We start from the raw sequence: 20,978 nt of genomic DNA, 5'->3' as shown, positions 1-20,978 counted from the left end.
CAGGTGGGTACCCTCCTTCTTTGATGTTTCGTTGATAAGCCCACGACATCTCCAGTGGGCTCAACGGTGCTACCTGGCGTCCCAGATACACCCCCCTCAGTTCCATACCCTCCTGCCTTCATCTTGCAGCCCAGTTGTTGTCTTTCCTTTTAATCCAAATCCAGTTGCTACTTTCTTCTGCTGCATTTGACAAGGACTTGATTGCTTGTTGGAGGGAGTGACCTCTCACCCCCATCTTCTTCAATAGACTGGTCGTAGATGTAGCAACGAATCCCCTGCATCCCACTTCTACAGGGAAAATCTCGGTCTTCCAGCCATTCTGGGCAGCTTCAGTTGCCAGTTCAGAGTACTTGGTCTTTTTCCTCTCATAAGCTTCTTCGACACCATCTTCCCATGGTACTGTCAATTCCACAACGTATGCCAGCTTGGTTGTTATGGACCACAGGACCATGTCTGGCCAGAGTGTTGTAGCTACAATGTCTGGGGGAAACACAAGCTTTTTTTTTTTACCAAGTCCACGTCCATTTTCCAATCCCGAGCAACCTGCAGAATGCTTACATCTTTTGATGTTATATGGTGCTTTGGAGGTTGGCCTGCTGGTACAAATCGTGTAATGTGGACATTTCCTGCCGATGTTTGTGGGAGAGCATTTGTGATGATTCGCCTTTGTTCCAAGATTGATGCCAGCTGTTTGAGAACTTGGTTATGCCGCCAAGTGTGTAAAATAATCATTGGTCAGTTAGTTATAATTATTTTAAGCCAAAGCTAGCCCATCAGTTCCTCATTCGGACACCTTCCCCTTTTCCCCCAGAACATTTTAGCCCTTACACTATACTTCCCATACTTAGCTATACCTTGAGATGCTTCTGCAAGATCAGATAGTTCCTTATTTGAGCCTTTGCCTATCTTTAGAGAACAATGACTAGTACGTCACTGGCTGCTGGGTAAAGCTTCTGTTTGATTGTCCAAAACAGTAAGCTAACGCGCCCACAAGGTGATTGATCGTTAATTAATCATCGTTCTTAGTCTAGACCCCTATTTACCTACCCCTTCACCCCATCAGGAGGAGTGAGCTCTTGCAGTGTTTGATGAGGTCTGGAGGAATCCCATCATTGCCAGGAGCTTTCCCTGGGGCCAGGCTGTTAGTTGCCTTGCTGAGGTCCTCAATGGTTGGTTCAGAGTCAAGTTCATCCATGTCTGGTAGACAATCGATGGCATCAATGGCTAAGCTAACAACATCATTTTCCCTCGAGTAGAGCTCAGAGTAGTGTTCTACCCAGTGTTCCATCTGCTTGCTGTTATCAGTGATTATTTCACCACTGCTATTTATTGACTAAAGCTCAGCATTCAACGCAATCATACTCTCGGTTATAATCAATAAGCTCCAAAATCTGGGTCTGTACCTCCTCCCTCTACAACTAGATCCTTGACTTCACTGGGAGACCACAGTCAGTTGCGATTGGAAATAACTTCTCATCCTCGCTGACAATCAACACTGGCACACCTCAAGGATGTCTGACTTGCTCTACATCCATGATTGTGAGGCTAAGCACAGCTCAAGTGCCACCTATAAGTTTGCCGATGACACAACTATTGTTGGCAGAATTTCAGCAGCAGAGACAAATCCTAATGAGAAGCTTTTCAAAATCTACCTTGTAGAAAAGATAGACTCACTGTTTTATAATGTGGTGCTACCTACTTAAGCTGTATTGCCATTCAAACTATTTGAAGACCTTTGAACTTGGTTAGAGTTTTAAACTTTCTGATTGAGCACATGGTCACATAGTGGGGGGAAGCTGTGGAGAAGAGTAATTGTATATGAACATAAAACCATACAGCATAGTACAGACCCTTTGCCCCTCGATGTTGTGCTGATCTCTTAACCAACTCTAAGACATGTCTAACACTTACCTCTCATAGTCCTCCATTTTTCTTTCTTCCGTGTCCCAATTTAAGAGTCTCTTCAATGTCCCTAACGTACCTACCTCTATCATGCATCCACCACTCTGTATTTTTTTTAAAAATCCTTCCTCAGACCAAGTACTTTGCTCCACCCACTTCAAAATGATGATCTCTCGTATCACCCATTTCTGTGCTGAGGGAAAAAGGCATTCTTATCTACGCCTCTCATCATCCTACACCTCTGTCAAGTCACTTCTCATCCTCCTTCTCCCCAAAGAGAAAAGCCCTAGCTCGCTCAACTTTTCCTCATAAGACACACTCTCTGATCCAGGCAGCATCCTGGTAAATCTCCTCTGCACCCTCTCTAAAACTTCCACATCCTTATTATAATGAGGCAATCAAAACTTAACACAGTACTCCAAATGTGATCTAACCAGAGTTTTATACACCTGGAACTCAATTCCCTGACTAGTGAAGGCCAAAGCACCATGAGCCACCTTAACTACTTTATCAACTTGTGCTACAACTTTGAGGCATATATAGGCGTGGACCTCAAGATCCCGCTGTTCCTCCATACTGATAAGAATCCTACCATTAATCTGTACTTGCCTTCAAGTTTGAGCTGCCAAAGTTAATCACTTAACACTTCCAGGTTTAACTCCATCTGACACTTCTCAGCCCAGCCCTGCATCCTATCAATGTCCCATTGTAACCTACAACCATCTACACTGCCATATCATCTGCAAACTTACTAATCCACTCTTTCACTTCTTCATCCAAGTCATTTATAAGCATCACAAAAGCAGGGACCCCTGCAGAAAATTACTGATCACCAACCTCCAGGCAGAATACACTGCTTCTACAACCACCCTCTGCCTTCCATGGGCAAGCCAACTCTGAATCCACGTACCCAAGTTTCTCCGGATCCCATGCCTTCTGACTTACTGAATGCCTTACTAAAATCCATGTGCACCACATCCACTGCTCTACCTTCATCAATATGTTTTGTCACTTCCTTAAAGAATTCAATCAGATTAGTGAGGCATGGCCACCGTCATAAAGCCATGTTGAGTATTCCTAATTAGGCTGTTTCTCCAAATGTTCGTGTCTGTAAGGACCCTCTCCAATATTTTGCCCTCCACTACTACAGCTCTATAAATCCCAGGGTTATCCCTGTTACCATTCTTGAACAAAGGAATAACATTTACCACTCCCCAGTGTTCTGATATTACTTCTATGGCCTACTCATGGTGCTCTGTAGTACTACTCATAGAAAAATAAAGTAGCACAAGATATCATGCATTACATAACTAATAAATTCAATTAACTGACTTGTGTGATGAATGTATGTTGATTAATAAATGCTGACTTATTTGAATATTTACTTTATGCATTAGATCACAAGCTCAGCAGAAACAGAGGCAATTACTTCGCAGCAGCTGGTCAAAGGACATGCTTACTCTGTAACTGGAGCAGAAACAGTAAGTCTGAAACCAAGTGTTTTATTAACTTGTACTCCCAATTCTAAATCAGTGTTTCCTCATCGTTCACCATTTCTTTGCAGTTTCCCTGGGAGTCACTCTTTCGTCTCCCTCTCCCTTTAAACAGTTGAGTCGTGCTGATTGAAACAAGTGGTTACACAAGTATAGCGAGCCTATGGCATTCTATTTGTTGTCAAAACAATTAAGCACAGTTCTCCCTGCAAACTCTCTCACCTATCTGGCACTTTTGCTCATACAGTCCTTTCAAATTCCTCTCTCCAGAAAAACCCTTACAGTGCTGCATCATATCATTGGGTCCACCTGTCACAAACTTGAATGTAGTTGTTGCTCGATCTGGCTCGACACGTCCTGGGGCTACCCTGGAATGAAATTGAAGCTGCCTCATCTGTGCTAAATACATTTCCTCTGGCACTGACACCCTGACTTTGTCAACAGCCTTTCATTTAGTACCACCCTAGAGCAAGTAAGAAGATTGTGGAATGAAGTTTCATTTTAAAGGTTTAAGTATAAATTCCAGACTAATAGTCTGGTCTGGTCTTGAAAACATCCTTGTGAATCTTTTCTGCACCCTCTCCATGTTAACTCTTTCCGTATGATGACCATAACTGCACACAATATTCCAAGTGCAGTCTCACCAGCATCTTGTGCTGGTGTAATGTGATGTCCCAACACTTGTAACCAATAGCCTGTCCTAGGAAGACCTGGTGATTGACCCATAACCCTTCTCCTTGACAGTGACACTGACATTTCAGTCTTGCAAATGAAAATTAGTTCTGCCTGATTATCCAAGGTCACCTGGACCAGTGTTCTGAAAGAGGTATCTGAAGAGATTGTGGAGGCATTGATTATGATCCTTTGGGAATCACTGGATTCTGGCATAGTTCCAGAGGACTGGAAAATTGCAAATGTCACTCCACTCTAAGTATGGAGGGAGGAAGAAGAAAATAAATTGTACCACAGTTAGCTTGACAGTGGTTGAGAAGATGTTGGAGTCGGTTGTTAAGGATGAGATCTCAGAGTAGGTGGAGGCACATGATAAAGTAGGCCAAAGGAGGTCATAGTTTCCTAAAAGGAAAATATTGCGTAACAAATCTATTGGAATTCTTTGAGGAAATAAGCAGGACAGACAAAGGAGAATCGGTGGATGTTGTGTACTTGGATTTTCAGAAGGCTTTTGACAAAGTGCTGCACGTGACTGCTTAGCCAGGTAAGAACCCTGACAGTACAGGAAAGATTCTTGCATGGATGGAGCAGTGGCTGATCAGCAGGAGGCAAACAGTGGGAATAAAGGGAGTCGTTTCTGACTAGCTGCCAGTGACTAGTAGTGTTTCAAAGAGGTCGGTGTTGGGACTAATTCTCTTTGTTGTATAACAATGATTTTGAATATGGAATTGATGGCTGTGGCCGAGTTTGCATATGATACAAAGGTAGGTGGAGAGGCAGGTAGTGTTCAGAAAGCAGGGAGGCTGCAGAAGGATGTAGACAGATTAGGAGAATGGGCAAAGAAGCGGCAGATGGAATACAGTGTAGGGAAATGCATGGTCATGGACTTTAGTAGAAGGAACAAAAATGCCATGGACTATTTTCTAAATGGGGAGAAAATTCAAGAATCTGAGTTGAAAAGGGACTTTTCATGCAGGATTCCCTAAAGATTAACTTGCAGGTTGAGTCAGTGGTGAAGAGGGTAAATACAATGTTAGCATTCATTTTGAGAGGACTAGAGTATAAAAGCAAGGATTTAGAGCTGAGGCTTTATAAGGGACTAGTGAGGCTTCACTTTGGAGTATTGTGAGCAGTTTTGGGCCGAAAATCTAAGAAAAAACATGCTGGCTTTGGAGAGTGTTCAAAAATGATTCTGGGAATGAAAGGCTTATCATATGAGGAGTGTTTGATAGCTCTGGGCCTGTACTCACTGGAATGTAGAAAAATGAGGGGAAGATCTCATTGAATCCAGTCGACTATTGGAAAGGCCTAGACAGTGGATGTAGGAGTACACTTCCTATAGTAGGGAAGTCTATGACCAGATGGCACAACCTCATAATAGGGGGACACCCATTTGGAACAGAGATGAGGAGAAATTTCTTTAGTCAGTAGGTGGTGAATCTTGGAAATTTCTTCTACTTTTGTCTAATCCATTTCAAATTCTGTTCACCAATCACACCTCTACCTAAAATCTATGATTTGCTTCCCAGTTAAATAGCACCTATATTTTAAACTTTTTTTTCAAATTTCTTCACTGACATGCCCTTCCCAATTCCCAAAAGATCTTCCTACTTTGTGTTCTCTGTTTTCTTACTTTAAGGGATACATAAAAGTTTCCTCTTTGTACAAGTTTTGGATGAATATTGTAACATCTGCTTTGTCCATGCCAAGTTTTATCTGCTGAAATTGTTGAAGCACCTTGAGGCAATTTCCTATATTAAAGATAACTTATGAATGCAGATTTTTGCTGTAGATGTACTGAAGAACTGTTGTCTTAGTGATGAATAATGTAGAAACAAATTGAGGATGTAGTTTCAATCCTGTAGGTGAGCTATCAAGGTGACCAGGAGAAATTGATCCGAGTCAGGAATCCTTGGGGTCAAGTAGAGTGGACTGGAAGCTGGTCTGACAAGTAGGTTATTTTGTGTAATTTTTATGTTGATGGTTATCAAATGTTTATGATCCTTAATACATTCTTTTGAATTCTGCTGACCTATGTTAATAGATAGTTATTTATGTAACAAGCCAAGTCCTCTCTTCCCAAAAGCAGTGACGTCATGAAGCATTCAACCACAAGTGAGCAGGGCAATGGACCTGCCTCTGATTAGTTATCAAGAGGAGCTTTGGCATCCTGGAGTGAATATTACTGTGCTGACATTCAAGTGGGAATTCTGGACAATGTAATCTTCACAGCTCTCCATGGCCGACAATTCCAGAGATTCATCACATTTATGTCAAATATAAGTGGATGACTAATTGTTGGTATTAACAGTGCATCACTTTTGAAAAAACAAACTCCTTACATTTAATTTGCAATAATTACAATGCAGCTCCTGGGTCACATGCATAAGGGATTTGCTATGGAAACAAATAAGACAATCTCTTCAATTGATATTTGTAAAATATCAAACAATATATTTCACACTTAAAGATCATCAAGTCTTGCCAATTGGATGTAGGACCTCTGTATCATTGTAATTACACAGGGAAAATGATAAATGTTCATGTTAAGCAGCCCACACTGAAATTGATCATTTTTGACTTGGAAATTTCGATTAACAGACTGTTCTCGGTAATGGAATCTTTACATAACCTGGGGACTGATTGTAGTTTTAAACTGCATGCATAATGACGATGTAGATTACATTCAAAACCTCCTAGTGAACAGCTGCAAACTTGTTCTTTTTTTGCTTTGTCTTATCCTTTCTCCTGTTTCTCTCAGGTGCAAACTGTGAATCTGCTTTTGATAAATGACATTAACAACAAATTTTTTTAAGCCATTTTTGAAATTCCAGTTACAGCTTGCAACCAAACTAAAGTCTGAATCTCATCCTTAAAAGGAACCAAGTGCATTACTGAGAGTACTCCAACATTGGTTATGTTGTTCCCATGTATTTCAAGTATTATGTGTATATCTAGATAATTTTGAGCTCTCATGAGAAAAGATGATGTTTATGCTCATGTGCCATTCCTGTAAACAGTGACGGCATAATTACCTTTTATATTTTTCATCTAATCCCAGTGCACCAGAGTGGAGTTGTATCCCTGATGAAGAAAGAGAGAGCCTTCGTGACCAATCAGAGAATGGAGAATTCTGGTAAAGATGAATTTCTTCCTCTGGCTGCCTTGATTTTATAACTAGATTAATGGCAAGCAAAGCAAACTGGTAGCTGGATGTGTAAAGGAAGTATTCAACATGAAAACTTGAGGAGATAGAGGTAAAGCTGAATTTAAGAGGGAGCAGCATAACATGCATGTATCAATATCCAATGCAGTAAAGGGAATTACAGTGGCAGGAGAGAGCAGTTTGCCCTGGTGGATTGGAGGAGGACCCTGGCATAGCAGAGGTGGCCAAGGTTTCTGGGAGTAGTTCACAAGGCACAGGATAGTTATGTCCCACAGAGGAAGAAGTTCTCAAATGGCAGGGGTAGGCAACTGTGGCTGACACGGGAAGTTAAGGACTGCATAAAAGCCAAGAAAAGGGCATATAAGATGGCAAAAGTGAGTGGGAAGTTGGATGATTGGGAAGCTTTTAGAATCCAACAAAAGGCAACTGAAAAAACTACAAGAATGGAAAAGATGAAATATAAGGGCAGACTAGCCAATAATATAAAGCAGGATACCAATTTTTTTAGTTATATAAAGCATAAAAGGGAGGCGAGAGTTGATATTGGACCACAGGAAAATGATACTGATGAGATAGTAATGGAGGACAAAGAAATGGCAGATGAACTTCATGGGTACTTTGCATCTGTCTTCACTGTGGAAGACACTAGCAGTGTGCCAGAGGTCTGAGAGTGTCAGAGAGCAGGAGTGAGTGTCATTGCTATTACAAAGGAAAAAGTGCTAGGCAAACTCAAAGGTCTTAAGGTGGATAAGTCACCTGGACCAGATAGACTAATCCCAGATTCCTGAGAGAGGTTGCTGAAGAGATAACAGATGCATTGGTCATGATCTTTCAAGAATCACTTGATTCTGGCATGGTCCCGGAGGACTGGAAGATTGCAGATGTTACTCCACTCTTTAAGAAGGGAGGAGGGCAAAAGAAATTATTGGCCAGTTAGCTTAACCTCAGTGGTTGGAAAAATGTTGGAATCTATTATTAAAGGTGAGGTTTTAGGGTACTTGGAGAGTAATGATGAAATAAGACAAAGTCAGCATGGTTTCTGTAAAGGGAAATCTTGCCTGACAAATCTGTTCTTTGAGAAAATAACAAGCAGAGTGGACAAAGGAGAGGCAGTGGATGTTATTTACTTGGAGTTTCTGAAGGCATTTGATTAGGTGCCACACATGAGGCTGCTTAACAAGATAAAATCCTATGATGTTGCAGGAAAGATACTGGCATGGATAGCGGAATGGCTGACAGGCCGGAGGCAGCGAGTGGGAATAAAAGGCAGATATCCCACCTCTCCCGGAAGTTCCGGGAGTCTGCCGCAAATTGATGGTGCTACCTCCCAGAAATTAGTTTTTGCAGGGTGAGATGTCTGAAAAGGGGCCTTTTCTATTTGGCTGCTGGCAACTAGAGGTGTTCCTCAGGGGTCAGTATTGGGACCGCTACTTTTCACATTGTTTGTCAATGATTTAGGTAATGGAATTGATGGCTTTGTGGCAAAGTTTGCGGATTATATGAAGACAGGTGGAGGGATAGGTAGGCTAAGGAAGCAATGTGTTTGCAGTAGGACCTAGACAAACTAGAAGAATGGGCAAAAAAGTGGCAGATGGAATACAGTGTTGGGAAATGTATGATAATGCATTTTGGTAAAAGGAACAATAGTGCAGACTATTATCTAAATGGGGAGAAAGTTCAAATATCAGAGGTGCAGAGGGACTTTGGAGTCCTTGTGCAAGACTCTCAGAAAGTTAATTTACAGGTTGAGTCTGTGGTAAAGAAGGCAAATGCAATGTTGGCATTTATTTCAAGGGGAATAGAATATAAAAGCAAGGAGATAATGCTGAGCCTTTTATAAAAAAAAAAAACTAGACAGGCTGCATTTGGAATATTGTCAACAGTTTTGGGCCCCATATCTCAGAAAGTATGTGTTGTCATTGGAGAGAGTCCATAGGAGGTTCACGAGGATGGTTCTGGGAATGGAGGGGTTAACATATGAGGTACGTTTGGCAGCTTTCAACCTGTACTCACTGGAATTTAGAAGAATGTGTGAGGATCTCATTGAAATGTAGTGAATGTTGAAAGGTCTAGCTAGGATGGATGTGGAGAGGATGTTCTCTATGGTGAGGGTATCCAGAACTAAAGGGCACAGCCTCAAAATTGAGGGGCCACCCTTTAGAACAGAGGTAAGGAGGATTTTTTTTAGCCAGAGAGTAGTAACTCTATATAGCTATATTACTATATGACTGTAGTCTTGATAATTGCTGTGAACGTGGTTGGAATTGGTGAGGCTGGTACTCGGGATGCTGAATCAAGAAACCATGAGTAAAAGCTTAGTTATCTGGCAAAAAGGAACATTGCGGTAACTGAGCCTGAAGGGATGGCAGCTGGTGAATCATGGAGGCAATACTGAATTACAAATAAGCTGGATTATCTGGGACCCATGAAATCCAGCATGTGAGTTTTTACAGTTTAAGATTAAATGTGAGTGCTATCAAGCTCTGATCCAAAGAATCCTTTTTAAGAAGCATGTGAAAGGGGTTGGAATTGAAATCTTGGCTTCCACATTGATGTATTAGCTGGAAAAAAGAGCTGCAGATGATGGAGAAATGAAAGAAAAACAGAAAATGATGAAAGAATTCTGCTTTTTAGGTGGCTTCCTTTGCTTTGGGTCGAGGAATTTTCATTACAACTGACTAGTCCCACCCAGCAGTTTAAGGCACATTGGATCCAACTCAAACTGGCTAAATAGATCCAAAATTGGATTGGTGAAAGGGGGCAGAAGATGTTTCTCTTTTTGGGAGTCTGCAACCAATTGTATAGCACAGGGACCGGTGCTGGGACCCTTGTTTGTGATTTTTTTTAAATTGCCAACTTGGAGCGAAATGTATAATTAAGTTTTGTAGTTGTAATATTTATAATCTGAAATTATTATAACTAAGGCTCTGGGTGAAATGAAAGTTGCTGGTGGTGTGATTAGCAGGAAAGGTTGCCTAAGGCTGCAGAAAGGAGTAGCTGAGATGAAAAGTTGAGTGGAATGTGGGCAGATGGAATTTATTCCCAACAGGTGCGATGTGAAGTAAAATAGAAATAGATTATATACAGTAAATAGTAAGAACACTAAGTAATAGCGACTAATAGAGGGACCTTTGGTTCAGGTTCATAGTTCCTTGAAAGTGGACTCTTGGGTAGATAGAGTGGAGATGAAAGACAATTGCTTTCATAGGTTGGGCCATAAAATATAAAAGTTAGGAGGTTAAAACACCGGTTAGGCCATTCTAGTTCTGCTTGCCACATTATCAGAAGGATGTGGTTTGTACTGGAGAGTGTGCAGAACAGATTCACCAGGATGATGCCTGGACATCAATTATGAGGAGAAGTTGGATAGGGTGGGCTTGTTTTCTGTTGATCCAAGGAGACTCTCCTTGAGGGGTATCAGATTATGAGAGGTGTAGAATCCCAGAATCTGTTTTCCTATAACATACATCAAAGTTGCTGGTGAACGCAGCAGGCCAGGCAGCATCTATAGGAAGAAGCGCAGTCGACGTTTCAGGCCGAGACCCTTCGTCAGGACTAACTGAAGGAAGAGTGAGTAAGGGATTTGAAAGCTGGAGGGGGAGGGGGAGATGCAAAATGATAGGAGAAGACAGGAGGGGGAGGAATGGAGCCGAGAGCTGGACAGGTGATAGGCAGAAGGGGATACGAGAGGATCATCGGACAGGAGGTCCGGGAAGAAAGACGGGGGGGGGTGACCCAGAGGATGGGCAAGAGGTATATTCAGAGGGACAGAGGGAGAAAAAGGAGAGTGAGAGAAAGAATGTGTGCATTAAAAAGAGTAACAGATGGGGTACGAGGGGGAGGTGGGGCCTAGCGGAAGTTAGAGAAGTCAATGTTCATGCCATCAGGTTGGAGGCTACCCATACGGAATATAAGGTGTTGTTCCTCCAACCTGAGTGTGGCTTCATCTTTACAGTAGAGGAGGCCGTGGATAGACATGTCAGAATGGGAATGGGATGTGGAATTAAAATGTGTGGCCACTGGGAGATCCTGCTTTCTCTGGCGGACAGAGCGTAGATGTTCAGCAAAGCGGTCTCCCAGTCTGCGTCGGGTCTCACCAATATATAAAAGGCCACATCGGGAGCACCGGACGCAGTATATCACCCCAGTCGACTCACAGGTGAAGTGATGCCTCACCTGGAAGGACTGTTTGGGGCCCTGAATGGTGGTAAGGGAGGAAGTGTAAGGGCATGTGTAGCACTTGTTCCGCTTACACGGATAAGTGCCAGGAGGGAGATCAGTGGGGAGGGATGGGGGGGACGAATGGACAAGGGAGTTGTGTAGGGAGCGATCCCTGCGGAATGCAGAGAGAGGGGGGGAGGGAAAGATATGCTTAGTGGTGGGATCCCGTTGGAGGTGGCGGAAGTTACGGAGAATAATATGTTGGACCCGGAGGCTGGTGGGGTGGTAGGTGAGGACCAGGGGAACCCTATTCCTAGTGGGGTGGTGGGAGGATGGAGTGAGAGCAGATGTACGTGAAATGGGGGAGATGCGTTTAAGAGCAGAGTTGATAGTGGAGGAAGGGAAGCCCCTTTCTTTAAAAAATGAAGACATCTCCCTCGTCCTAGAATGAAAAGCCTCATCCTGAGAGCAGATGCGGCGGAGACGGAGGAATTGCGAGAAGGGGATGGCGTTTTTGCAAGAGACAGGGTGAGAAGAGGAATAGTCCAGATAGTTGTGAGAGTCAGTAGGCTTATAGTAGACATCAGTGGATAAGCTGTCTCCAGAGACAGAGACAGAAAGATCTAGAAAGGGGAGGGAGGTGTCAGAAATGGACCAGGTAAACTTGAGGGCAGGGTGAAAGTTGGAGGCAAAGTTAATAAAGTCAACGAGTTCTGCATGCGTGCAGGAAGCAGCGCCAATGCAGTCGTCGATGTAGCGAAGGAAATGGGAGGAGCAAAAGGAGAAATTATTAAGATTTAGTCCTTACTCTTAATAATTTCTCCTTTTGCTCCTCCCATTTCCTCCAAACTAAAGGTGTAGCTATGGGCACCCGTATGGGTCCTAGCTATGCCTGCCTTTTTGTTGGGTTTGTGGAACAATCTATGTTCCGTGCCTATTCTGGTATCTGTCCCCCACTTTTCCTTCGCTACATCGACAACTGCATTGGCGCTGCTTCCTGCACGCATGCAGAACTCGTTGACTTTATTAACTTTGCCTCCAACTTTCACCCTGCCCTCAAGTTTACCTGGTCCATTTCCGACACCTCCCTCCCCTTTCTAGATCTTTCTGTCTCTGTCTCTGGAGACAGCTTATCCACTGATGTCTACTATAAGGCTACTGACTCTCACAGCTATCTGGACTATTCCTCTTCTCACCCTGTCTCTTGCAAAAACGCCATCCCCTTCTCGCAATTCCTCCGTCTCCGCTGCATCTGCTCTCAGGATGAGGCTTTTCATTCTAGGACGAGGGAAATGTCTTCATTTTTTAAAGAAAGGGGCTTCCCTTCCTCCACTATCAACTCTGCTCTTAAACGCATCTCCCCCATTTCACGTACATCTGCTCTCACTCCATCCTCCCACCACCCCACTAGGAATAGGGTTCCCCTGGTCCTCACCTACCACCCCACCAGCCTCCGGGTCCAACATATTATTCTCCGTAACTTCCGCCACCTCCAATGGGATCCCACCACTAAGCATATCTTTCCCTCCCCCCCCTCTCTCTGCATTCCGCAGGGATCGCTCCCTACACAACTCCCTTGTCCATTCGTCCCCCCCATCCCTCCCCACTGATCTCCCTCCTGGCACTTATCCGTGTAAGCGGAACAAGTGCTACACATGCCCTTACACTTCCTCCCTTACCACCATTCAGGGCCCCAAACAGTCCTTCCAGGTGAGGCATCACTTCACCTGTGAGTCGACTGGGGTGATATACTGCGTCCGGTGCTCCCGATGTGGCCTTTTATATATTGGTGAGACCCGACGCAGACTGGGAGACCGCTTTGCTGAACATCTACGCTCTGTCCGCCAGAGAAAGCAGGATCTCCCAGTGGCCACACATTTTAATTCCACATCCCATTCCCATTCTGACATGTCTATCCACGGCCTCCTCTACTGTAAAGATGAAGCCACACTCAGGTTGGAGGAACAACACCTTATATTCCGTATGGGTAGCCTCCAACCTGATGGCATGAACATTGACTTCTCTAACTTCCGCTAGGCCCCACCTCCCCCTCGTACCCCATCTGTTACTCTTTTTAATGCACACATTCTTTCTCTCACTCTCCTTTTTCTCCCTCTGTCCCTCTGAATATACCTCTTGCCCATCCTCTGGGTCACCCCCCCCCCCGTCTTTCTTCCCGGACCTCCTGTCCCATGATCCTCTCGTATCCCCTTCTGCCTATCACCTGTCCAGCTCTCGGCTCCATTCCTCCCCCTCCTGTCTTCTCCTATCATTTTGCATCTCCCCCTCCCCCTCCAGCTTTCAAATCCCTTACTCACTCTTCCTTCAGTTAGTCCTGACGAAGGGTCTCGGCCTGAAACGTCGACTGCGCTTCTTCCTATAGATGCTGCCTGGCCTGCTGCGTTCACCAGCAACTTTGATGTATGTTGCTTGAATTTCCAGCATCTGCAGAATTCCTGTTGTTTCTGTTTTCCTATAGTTAGGGCACGAAAAATAAAAGGGCATTGGCTCAAAGTGAAAGTAAGGAGTTGAAAATGGGATTTGATAATGATGTCTTTTGTACAGAGAGTTTATATTCAAAGTGAAAGGAAGGAGTTGTAAATGGGATTTCATAACGATGTCTTTTGTACAGAGGGTTGATATTTGGAGTTTGCTGCTGCTGATGGAATCGGATGAAATCACTATCTTAATAGAAATTTAGACAGGCACTCAGGTAGGCCAGAAATAAAATGAAACAGATCTAATGTGAGTAGATGAGTTAATGTCATGGATTTGTATTGTACAGAATGCCCTCTGGCCCAATGTGTCCATGCCAAATGAGATGTACATTCAGTGGCCACTTTATTAGGTACACCTGTACACCTGCTCGTTAATGAAAATATCTAATCAACCAGTCATGTGCCAGCAACTCGATGCATGCAGACATGGTCAAGAGGTTCAGTTGTTGTTCAAACCAAACATCAGCATGGGGAAGAAATGTGATATAGGTGACTTTGACGACTGCACAGGATCGAAAGAAGCCTCAGAAAGTTATAAAATTAGTCAGCTCCATCTTGGGTACTAGCGAAAACATTCTTCAGGGAGTGGTGTCTCAGAAAGGCGGCGTCCATTATTAAGGATCCCCATCATCCAAGACGTGCCCTGTTCTCATTGTTACCGTCAGGAAGGAGGTACAGAAGCCTGAAGGCACACACTCAGCAATTGGGAACAGCTTCTTCCCCGCTGCTGTATGATTCCCAAATGGACATTGAACCTTTGAAAACTACCTCACTTTATTTTTATGTTATTTCTGTTTTTGCATTATTTTTAATTTAATTATTTAACATACATATAGATACTTACTGTAATTGACACTTAAGTTAGCAAATTTCACGACATATATTAAACTAGCGATATTAAACCTGATTCTGAACAAGCACCGGAATAAATGGATGAAATTACAATTCCTATGCAGTAATTAATGTACACCAGTCTGTCCAGCTTGTTTAATGCATAAGAAACAAGTCCATTCATAAATGTCTGCAATTCTTTGACAAGGTGAGGATTTTGTCCTGAGAGTGTTTCAGTTTTATTTTGTTACATCTCCACATTCCAGGATGGCATTTTCTGAATTTCTAAGGAATTTCTCTCGAGTGGAAATCTGCAATCTTACCCCTGACACACTTGCCAGCAATGAAGTTCATAAATGGAGCATGGTTGTTCACAATGGGTCCTGGAGAACTGGATCTTCTGCAGGGGGATGTCGAAACTACCCAAGTATAAAATTACAATTTTCCTCATCATTGCGATTGTCTTGTAGAACCATTGTATTCCTTGGTAACACTGTCCTGGAAACAAACTGTTGGAAAGATTTCTGGTCTGCTAAAATGTTCTCTTTACTTCAGCCAGAGATAACTTAATGACAAGAAAACATTTTTTGGTGTGGTTTCTGTTTCAAGACTCAGTCTATTATGGTTTTTTTTTAGTTTGCTTTATTAAGTGCTTATCCCATTTTCTCATTAGTAAGACATTACTTTTATTCTGTCATTACTTAGATTTTTTGAGCATTAAAATTGGCCCTTTTAAATCAGGCTTATTACCATATCATTTTAAATTTATTTTTTGGCCCAGCTGGTCAACACCAACCAAGATTCCCATCCAAGCAACATGTGCCTGCATTTGGCCCATATCTCTATAGATCTTTCTTTATCATGTACCTGTCCAAATACCTTTTAAATGTTATTAATGTACCTATCACAACCACTTCCACTAGCAGCTTACTCTAAATACTGGTCACTGTCAGGGTGAAAATGTTGCCCCTCAAGTTCCTATTAAATGTCTCCACTCTCACTTTAACATCAAGTTATTCCTGTTCTCCACATGGCTTCGACTAAAGGCACCTGCTAACCATTTAAGATTGTTGTCTTATGCAGTGATAAAATAGCAGATCATGCAAAGATACAACGCACTATGTTCATTAACATTTTGTAATTATTCATTCATTGGATTAAGAGTTTAAGAAATGGGCATTGTTGACAAACCCACCAGTTATTGCCCATCTTCTGAAATCAGGACTGAGCAGTTTGCTGAGCTATTAATATGAACAATTATTTCAAACATAATCAGATAGCACAGAAACAGGCCCTTTGGCCCACTGTGTCTATTCTGGTCATCAAGTACCTGTCGAAACTAATCCCAATTTATAAAGTCATAGAGCACTATAATAGAGAAACAGGCCCTTTGACTCATCTAGTTCTTCTTGGACCTGATCTTGTGTCAAGTTCCATCAACCGGACCCAAGACCATAGCCCCTTTATACCTCTCCTGTCCATGTCCGTGTCCAAACTTCTCTTAAATGTTACAATTAAACCTGCACTTACCTTCTGCTGACAACTTGTTCCATACTTTCAATATTCAAATCTTGGCAACGTCCTTGTAATTTTTTTTACTACAAAGGTACTGATATCTTTCCAGTAGGTAGGTGACCAGAACACCACACATACTCTAAATTTTGCCTCACCTGCTCTTCCACATAACATCCCAACTCCTGTACTCAGTGACCAGATTTATGAAGTCAATGTACTAAAAGCTTTTTTTATGATCCTGTCTACATGTGCTACCTGTAATTCAATTTCTAGCATATAGCCTGTGGTCTTCCATGTCATAGTGTCTCAAAATGCTTATGTAAGTAGTTTCTAAATATTGTCAGAGTATCTCATCCCCTCAGGCAGTTTGTTCTGGCTTTTAACCACCTGCAAGGTGAAAATATTCTTCAAATCCACTTGAAATCTGTCCCTGACATTTATTTCCATGTTCTCTAAAGATCTTTCTCCCAAGAGTAAAACTTCTCATTATCTACCCAGCATTGTTTCTCATAATTTTGTACACCCACTCCCTCCCCCAGGAAAACAAACCCAGGCTATCCAATCCTCTTCATATCTGAAGAGTTCTGATCCAGGCAATGACCAAGTGAATCTCCTCTGAACTTTCTCCATTGCAGTCACATCCTTCCTACTGTGGTGACAAGAACTGCACCCACAATTCCAGCTATTGCTTATGTTTTATATAGTTATAACCTCCATGGTCTTATATTCTGAACCCAACATTAAAAGTGAGTTACATCAATTGGTCTGGAGTTGCACATCAGCCAGACTGAGGTATTAATAATTGAGATCAGATAATTGAAGTCAGATTTTTATTCTGGATTACATAATTCAAATTTCTACTCTCCATTCAGAGCCCAAAACAGCCCTTCCAGTGAGGCAACACTTTACCTGTGAATCTGTTGGTGTCCTTTACTGTACCTGGTGCACCGGGTGTAGTTTCCCTCACATTGGGTTTCACCAATGTAGATTTAGGGACCACTTTGTTGAGCATCTCAGTACCATCTGTGACAAGCAGGATTTCCCTCTGGCCAACCATTTTAATTCCAATCCACATTCCCCTATATTGGTCCATGGCCCCCTCTACTGTCACAATGAGTCCACTATCGGGTTGGAGGAGCAACAACTTGTATTCCATCTGGGTAGCCTCCAACCTGACGGCATTAACATCAATTTCTTTGACTTCTGGTAATTTTTTGCCCCTCCTCCTTTTCTTTTCGTCCATTCCCCATTCTGGCTCCCCTCGTACCATTTCTCTTCTCACCTGCCATTCATCACCTCTGGTGCCCCTCCTCTTTCCCTTTTTTGCCCACAGCTCACTTTCCTCTCCAATCAGATTCCTTCTTCAGCCCTTACCCCTTTCCACTCATTACTTCACTTCATCCCCCTTCCCTCACCCACCTACCTTCGCCCGCATCTGGCAACACTTGTCACCTTCTAGCTCATACTCCTACCCCACCACCTTACTCTAGTTCCTTTCCCCTTTCTTTCGAATCCTGATGAAGAGTCTCAGCCTGAAACATCGAGTCTTTATTTCTTTCCATGGTGGCTGCCTCACCTGCTAAGTTCCTCCAGCATTCTGTGTGTGTTACTCTGGACTTCCAGCATCTGCAGAAATGTTTCCCTTTTTCCATGGCAGAATTTGAACTTGTGGCTCCAGATTGATAATCCAGTTCTCTGGATTGTTAGTCTATCTCAGTACATAATAATCATGCCTTCATATCCCACATTACCCAGACATTTTTCAGATCAGAGTAGGAAAGTGAAACTAATTTCCATTGTTCTGTTATGTGTACATTCATCAGTTGTTGCATATCTTAACATCAATGTCTCTTGGTTTCCATTCACAGGGACATTTTGGACAAATCCTCAGTTTAAGATTGTTCTGAATGAAGCAGATGAAGATCCTGATGATGAAGATGAGTTGTGCAGTTTTCTAGTTGGGGTGATTCAGAAAAATCGTAGACGGCAACGGAAAATGGGAGAGGACATGCATACTATAGGCTTTGCTATCTATGAGGCAAGTTTCAACATTTTGCCTGTTATTGCTGTATAAACTAAAAGGTGAAGGAAGTCCAATAAAATGCCTTTTTGGGATTTACAAATTCAACACAAAAAAATTACCAAAGATATTGCTAGTGTTGATACTGAAAAACGGAATGGGCTCAAGGTGCTGTTGTTTACTCCCGCACTTAATCTGTATCTTTGCAAGTTTATTTTCATTTAATAGTTCTCTAATTTTATTGGTTCCATTATTCAGTGATGATGCGGCATCAAGCATCTGGGATCTGTTGTTGTCTTTGTACCAAAAATATGACGGTGGTTAGTTCTATTTGGCATTCAAATCTCCAGAATGAAGTCATATAGCTCAGAAACAGGGTCCAAGGTGCCTGCACTGCCTGAGTACCTATTTACTAGCCCCATTTAGAACAAAGACATAGGAACAGAATTAGGCCATTGTCTGCTCTGTCATTCAATCATGGCTGATTTAGATTCCCTCTTAACTCCATTCTCCTGCCTTCTCCCTGTGACCTTTGAAGCCCTCACTAACTTTTCCAAACTTCCAAGCACTTGGCCTGAAGCCACCTATGGAATTTGCTTTCAAGTTTGCATCTAGTGTTGCAGGAGTACCTGCCTCCACCACCCTCAGAATCAGAATCAGGTTTATTAACACTTTCATATCTGCTGAAATTTGTTGCTTTGTGGCAGCAGTGCAGTGCAAGACAGAAAAGTGATGATAAGTTACAAAAGTAAATTAATAGTGTAAAGGATGAGGTAGTGTTCATGGACTGTTCAGAAATCTGATCGTGAAGGGAAACGAGCTGTTCCTAAAACATTCAGCAGAGGTCTTCAGGCTCCTGTAGCTCCTCCCTGATGGTATTAATGTGAAGACAGCATGTTCCAAATGGTGAGCGTATTTTAATGATGGATGCCACCTTTTTGAGTCACTGCCTCTTGAGGGTTTCCTGAGTGATCGAAGTACCAATAAATCATTGCTGACAAGACAGTAGGCTATCTCTGGCCACAATACTACATGATGATGTGGTGTTGGTAATACACTAGTCTTGAGAATAAACCCATTCGTCTCTAGACTAGCTTCTAAGTATGTTTATAATGCTAAAATCTACCAGAGCTAGTAAAAGGGAATACTGGTTGGTACGGGAGGAGTGGGGTTGCTACTGCACAGGATTGAAATAAGCTGCAAAGAGTTGTAAACTTAGTCAGCTTCATCATGGACGCTAGCCTCTGTAGCATCCAGGACATCTTCAAGGAATGATGCCTCAAAAAGGCGGCGTCCATCATTAATTACCCCCATCACCCAGGTCATGTCTTGTTCAGATTGCTACCATCAGGAAGGAAGTACTGAAGGCACACACTCAGTGATTCAGGAACAACTTCTTCCCCTCTGCCATCCGATTCCTAAATGGACACTGAATCTTTGGACACTTCCTCATACATGTAGTAAGAAAGGTGGAATGGTTTGAGTTTTGTTCATTTTAATGATAGAACAAAACAAGTGGGTCTGTTCTATGAAATGACGAAAGGTTTTTGAGACAGTTTTGTATATCAAGGTTATTCTCGGTGTATACAAAACAAAAGAGCAACTCGTGGGGACAGATGTTGATAGACAATCCGATTTGCTCTTAGTGTAAGTGTGTTTGCATCAATTGGTCCTGATATTTCACCAGTGTAAAATACAATTTAGTATAAAAACCCTGTTCTGATATTATTAAGATACCTCTGTGGATTTATGGATGTTAATTCTGTACTTGAATACATGACTTTAGTTGTGCTCAATTTATATGGTTCAGGCAGTTTTTATAGCCTTTTTTTTGAAAGCCCTTAGGCTCATTTACCTTTTTTATTTTACAGGTCCCTGATGAGGTACGTTGGATTATGTTCCAGAGGTACACATTTAATCTGATTTTTACATGTAGGCACCATTCAGGTAGTTTATAATAACTCATTGAATATTGCACAATTGATCTTCAAACTGATCCTGAGAGGGCTGCTGAAGAAATGGTAAGTGTGTTTTAGAAACATAGACATAGAAACATAGAAAATAGGTGCAGGAGTAGGCCATTCGGCCCTTCGAGCCTGCACCGCCATTTATTATGATCATGGCTGATCATCCAACTCAGAACCCAGCCTTCCCTCCATACCCCGTGACCCCTGTAGCCACAAGGGCCATATCTAACTTCCTTTTAAACATAGCTAATGAACTGGCCTCAACAGTTTGCTGTGGCAGAGAATTCCACAGATTCACCACTCTCTGTGTGAAGAAGTTTTTCCTAACCTCGGTCCTAAAAGGCTTCCCCTCTATCCTCAAACTGTGACCCCTCGTTCTAGACCTCCCCAACATCGGGAACAATCTTCCCGCATCTAGCCTGTCCAATCCCTTTAGGATCTTATACGTTTCAATCAGATCCCCCCTCAATCTTCTAAATTCCAACGAGTACAAGCCCAGTTCATCCAGTCTTTCTTCATATGAAAGACCTGCCATCCCAGGAATCAATCTGGTGAACCTTCTTTGTACTCCCTCTATGGCAAGGATGTCTTTCCTCAGATTAGGGGACCAAAACTGCACACAATACTCCAGGTGTGGTCTCACCAAGGCCTTGTACAACTGCAGTAGTACCTCCCTGCTCCTGTACTCGAATCCTCTCGCTATAAATGCCAGCATACCGTTCGCCTTTTTCACCGCCTGCTGTACCTGCATGC

General features: G+C 42.6%; 1 protein-coding gene across 1 annotated transcript in view; it reads left to right on the top strand.

The window, feature by feature from the left end:
* Positions 1 to 20,978, top strand: part of LOC134350431 (calpain-2 catalytic subunit-like) — a 108,620-nt gene that overhangs the window by 55,598 nt on the left and 32,044 nt on the right. The window contains exons 6-11 of the mRNA XM_063055619.1: positions 3,300 to 3,383; positions 5,933 to 6,018; positions 7,129 to 7,203; positions 14,990 to 15,150; positions 18,107 to 18,276; positions 20,130 to 20,141. Of these exons, the coding sequence (XP_062911689.1) occupies positions 3,300 to 3,383; positions 5,933 to 6,018; positions 7,129 to 7,203; positions 14,990 to 15,150; positions 18,107 to 18,276; positions 20,130 to 20,141 (588 nt within the window). The remainder of the gene's footprint in view (positions 1 to 3,299; positions 3,384 to 5,932; positions 6,019 to 7,128; positions 7,204 to 14,989; positions 15,151 to 18,106; positions 18,277 to 20,129; positions 20,142 to 20,978) is intronic.

The sequence above is a fragment of the Mobula hypostoma genome, chromosome 8, assembly GCF_963921235.1.
Source record: "Mobula hypostoma chromosome 8, sMobHyp1.1, whole genome shotgun sequence".
Lineage (NCBI taxonomy): Eukaryota > Metazoa > Chordata > Chondrichthyes > Myliobatiformes > Myliobatidae > Mobula > Mobula hypostoma.
Note: the sequence above shows the minus strand (reverse complement) of the source record. Positions and strands in the feature narration are given on the sequence as shown.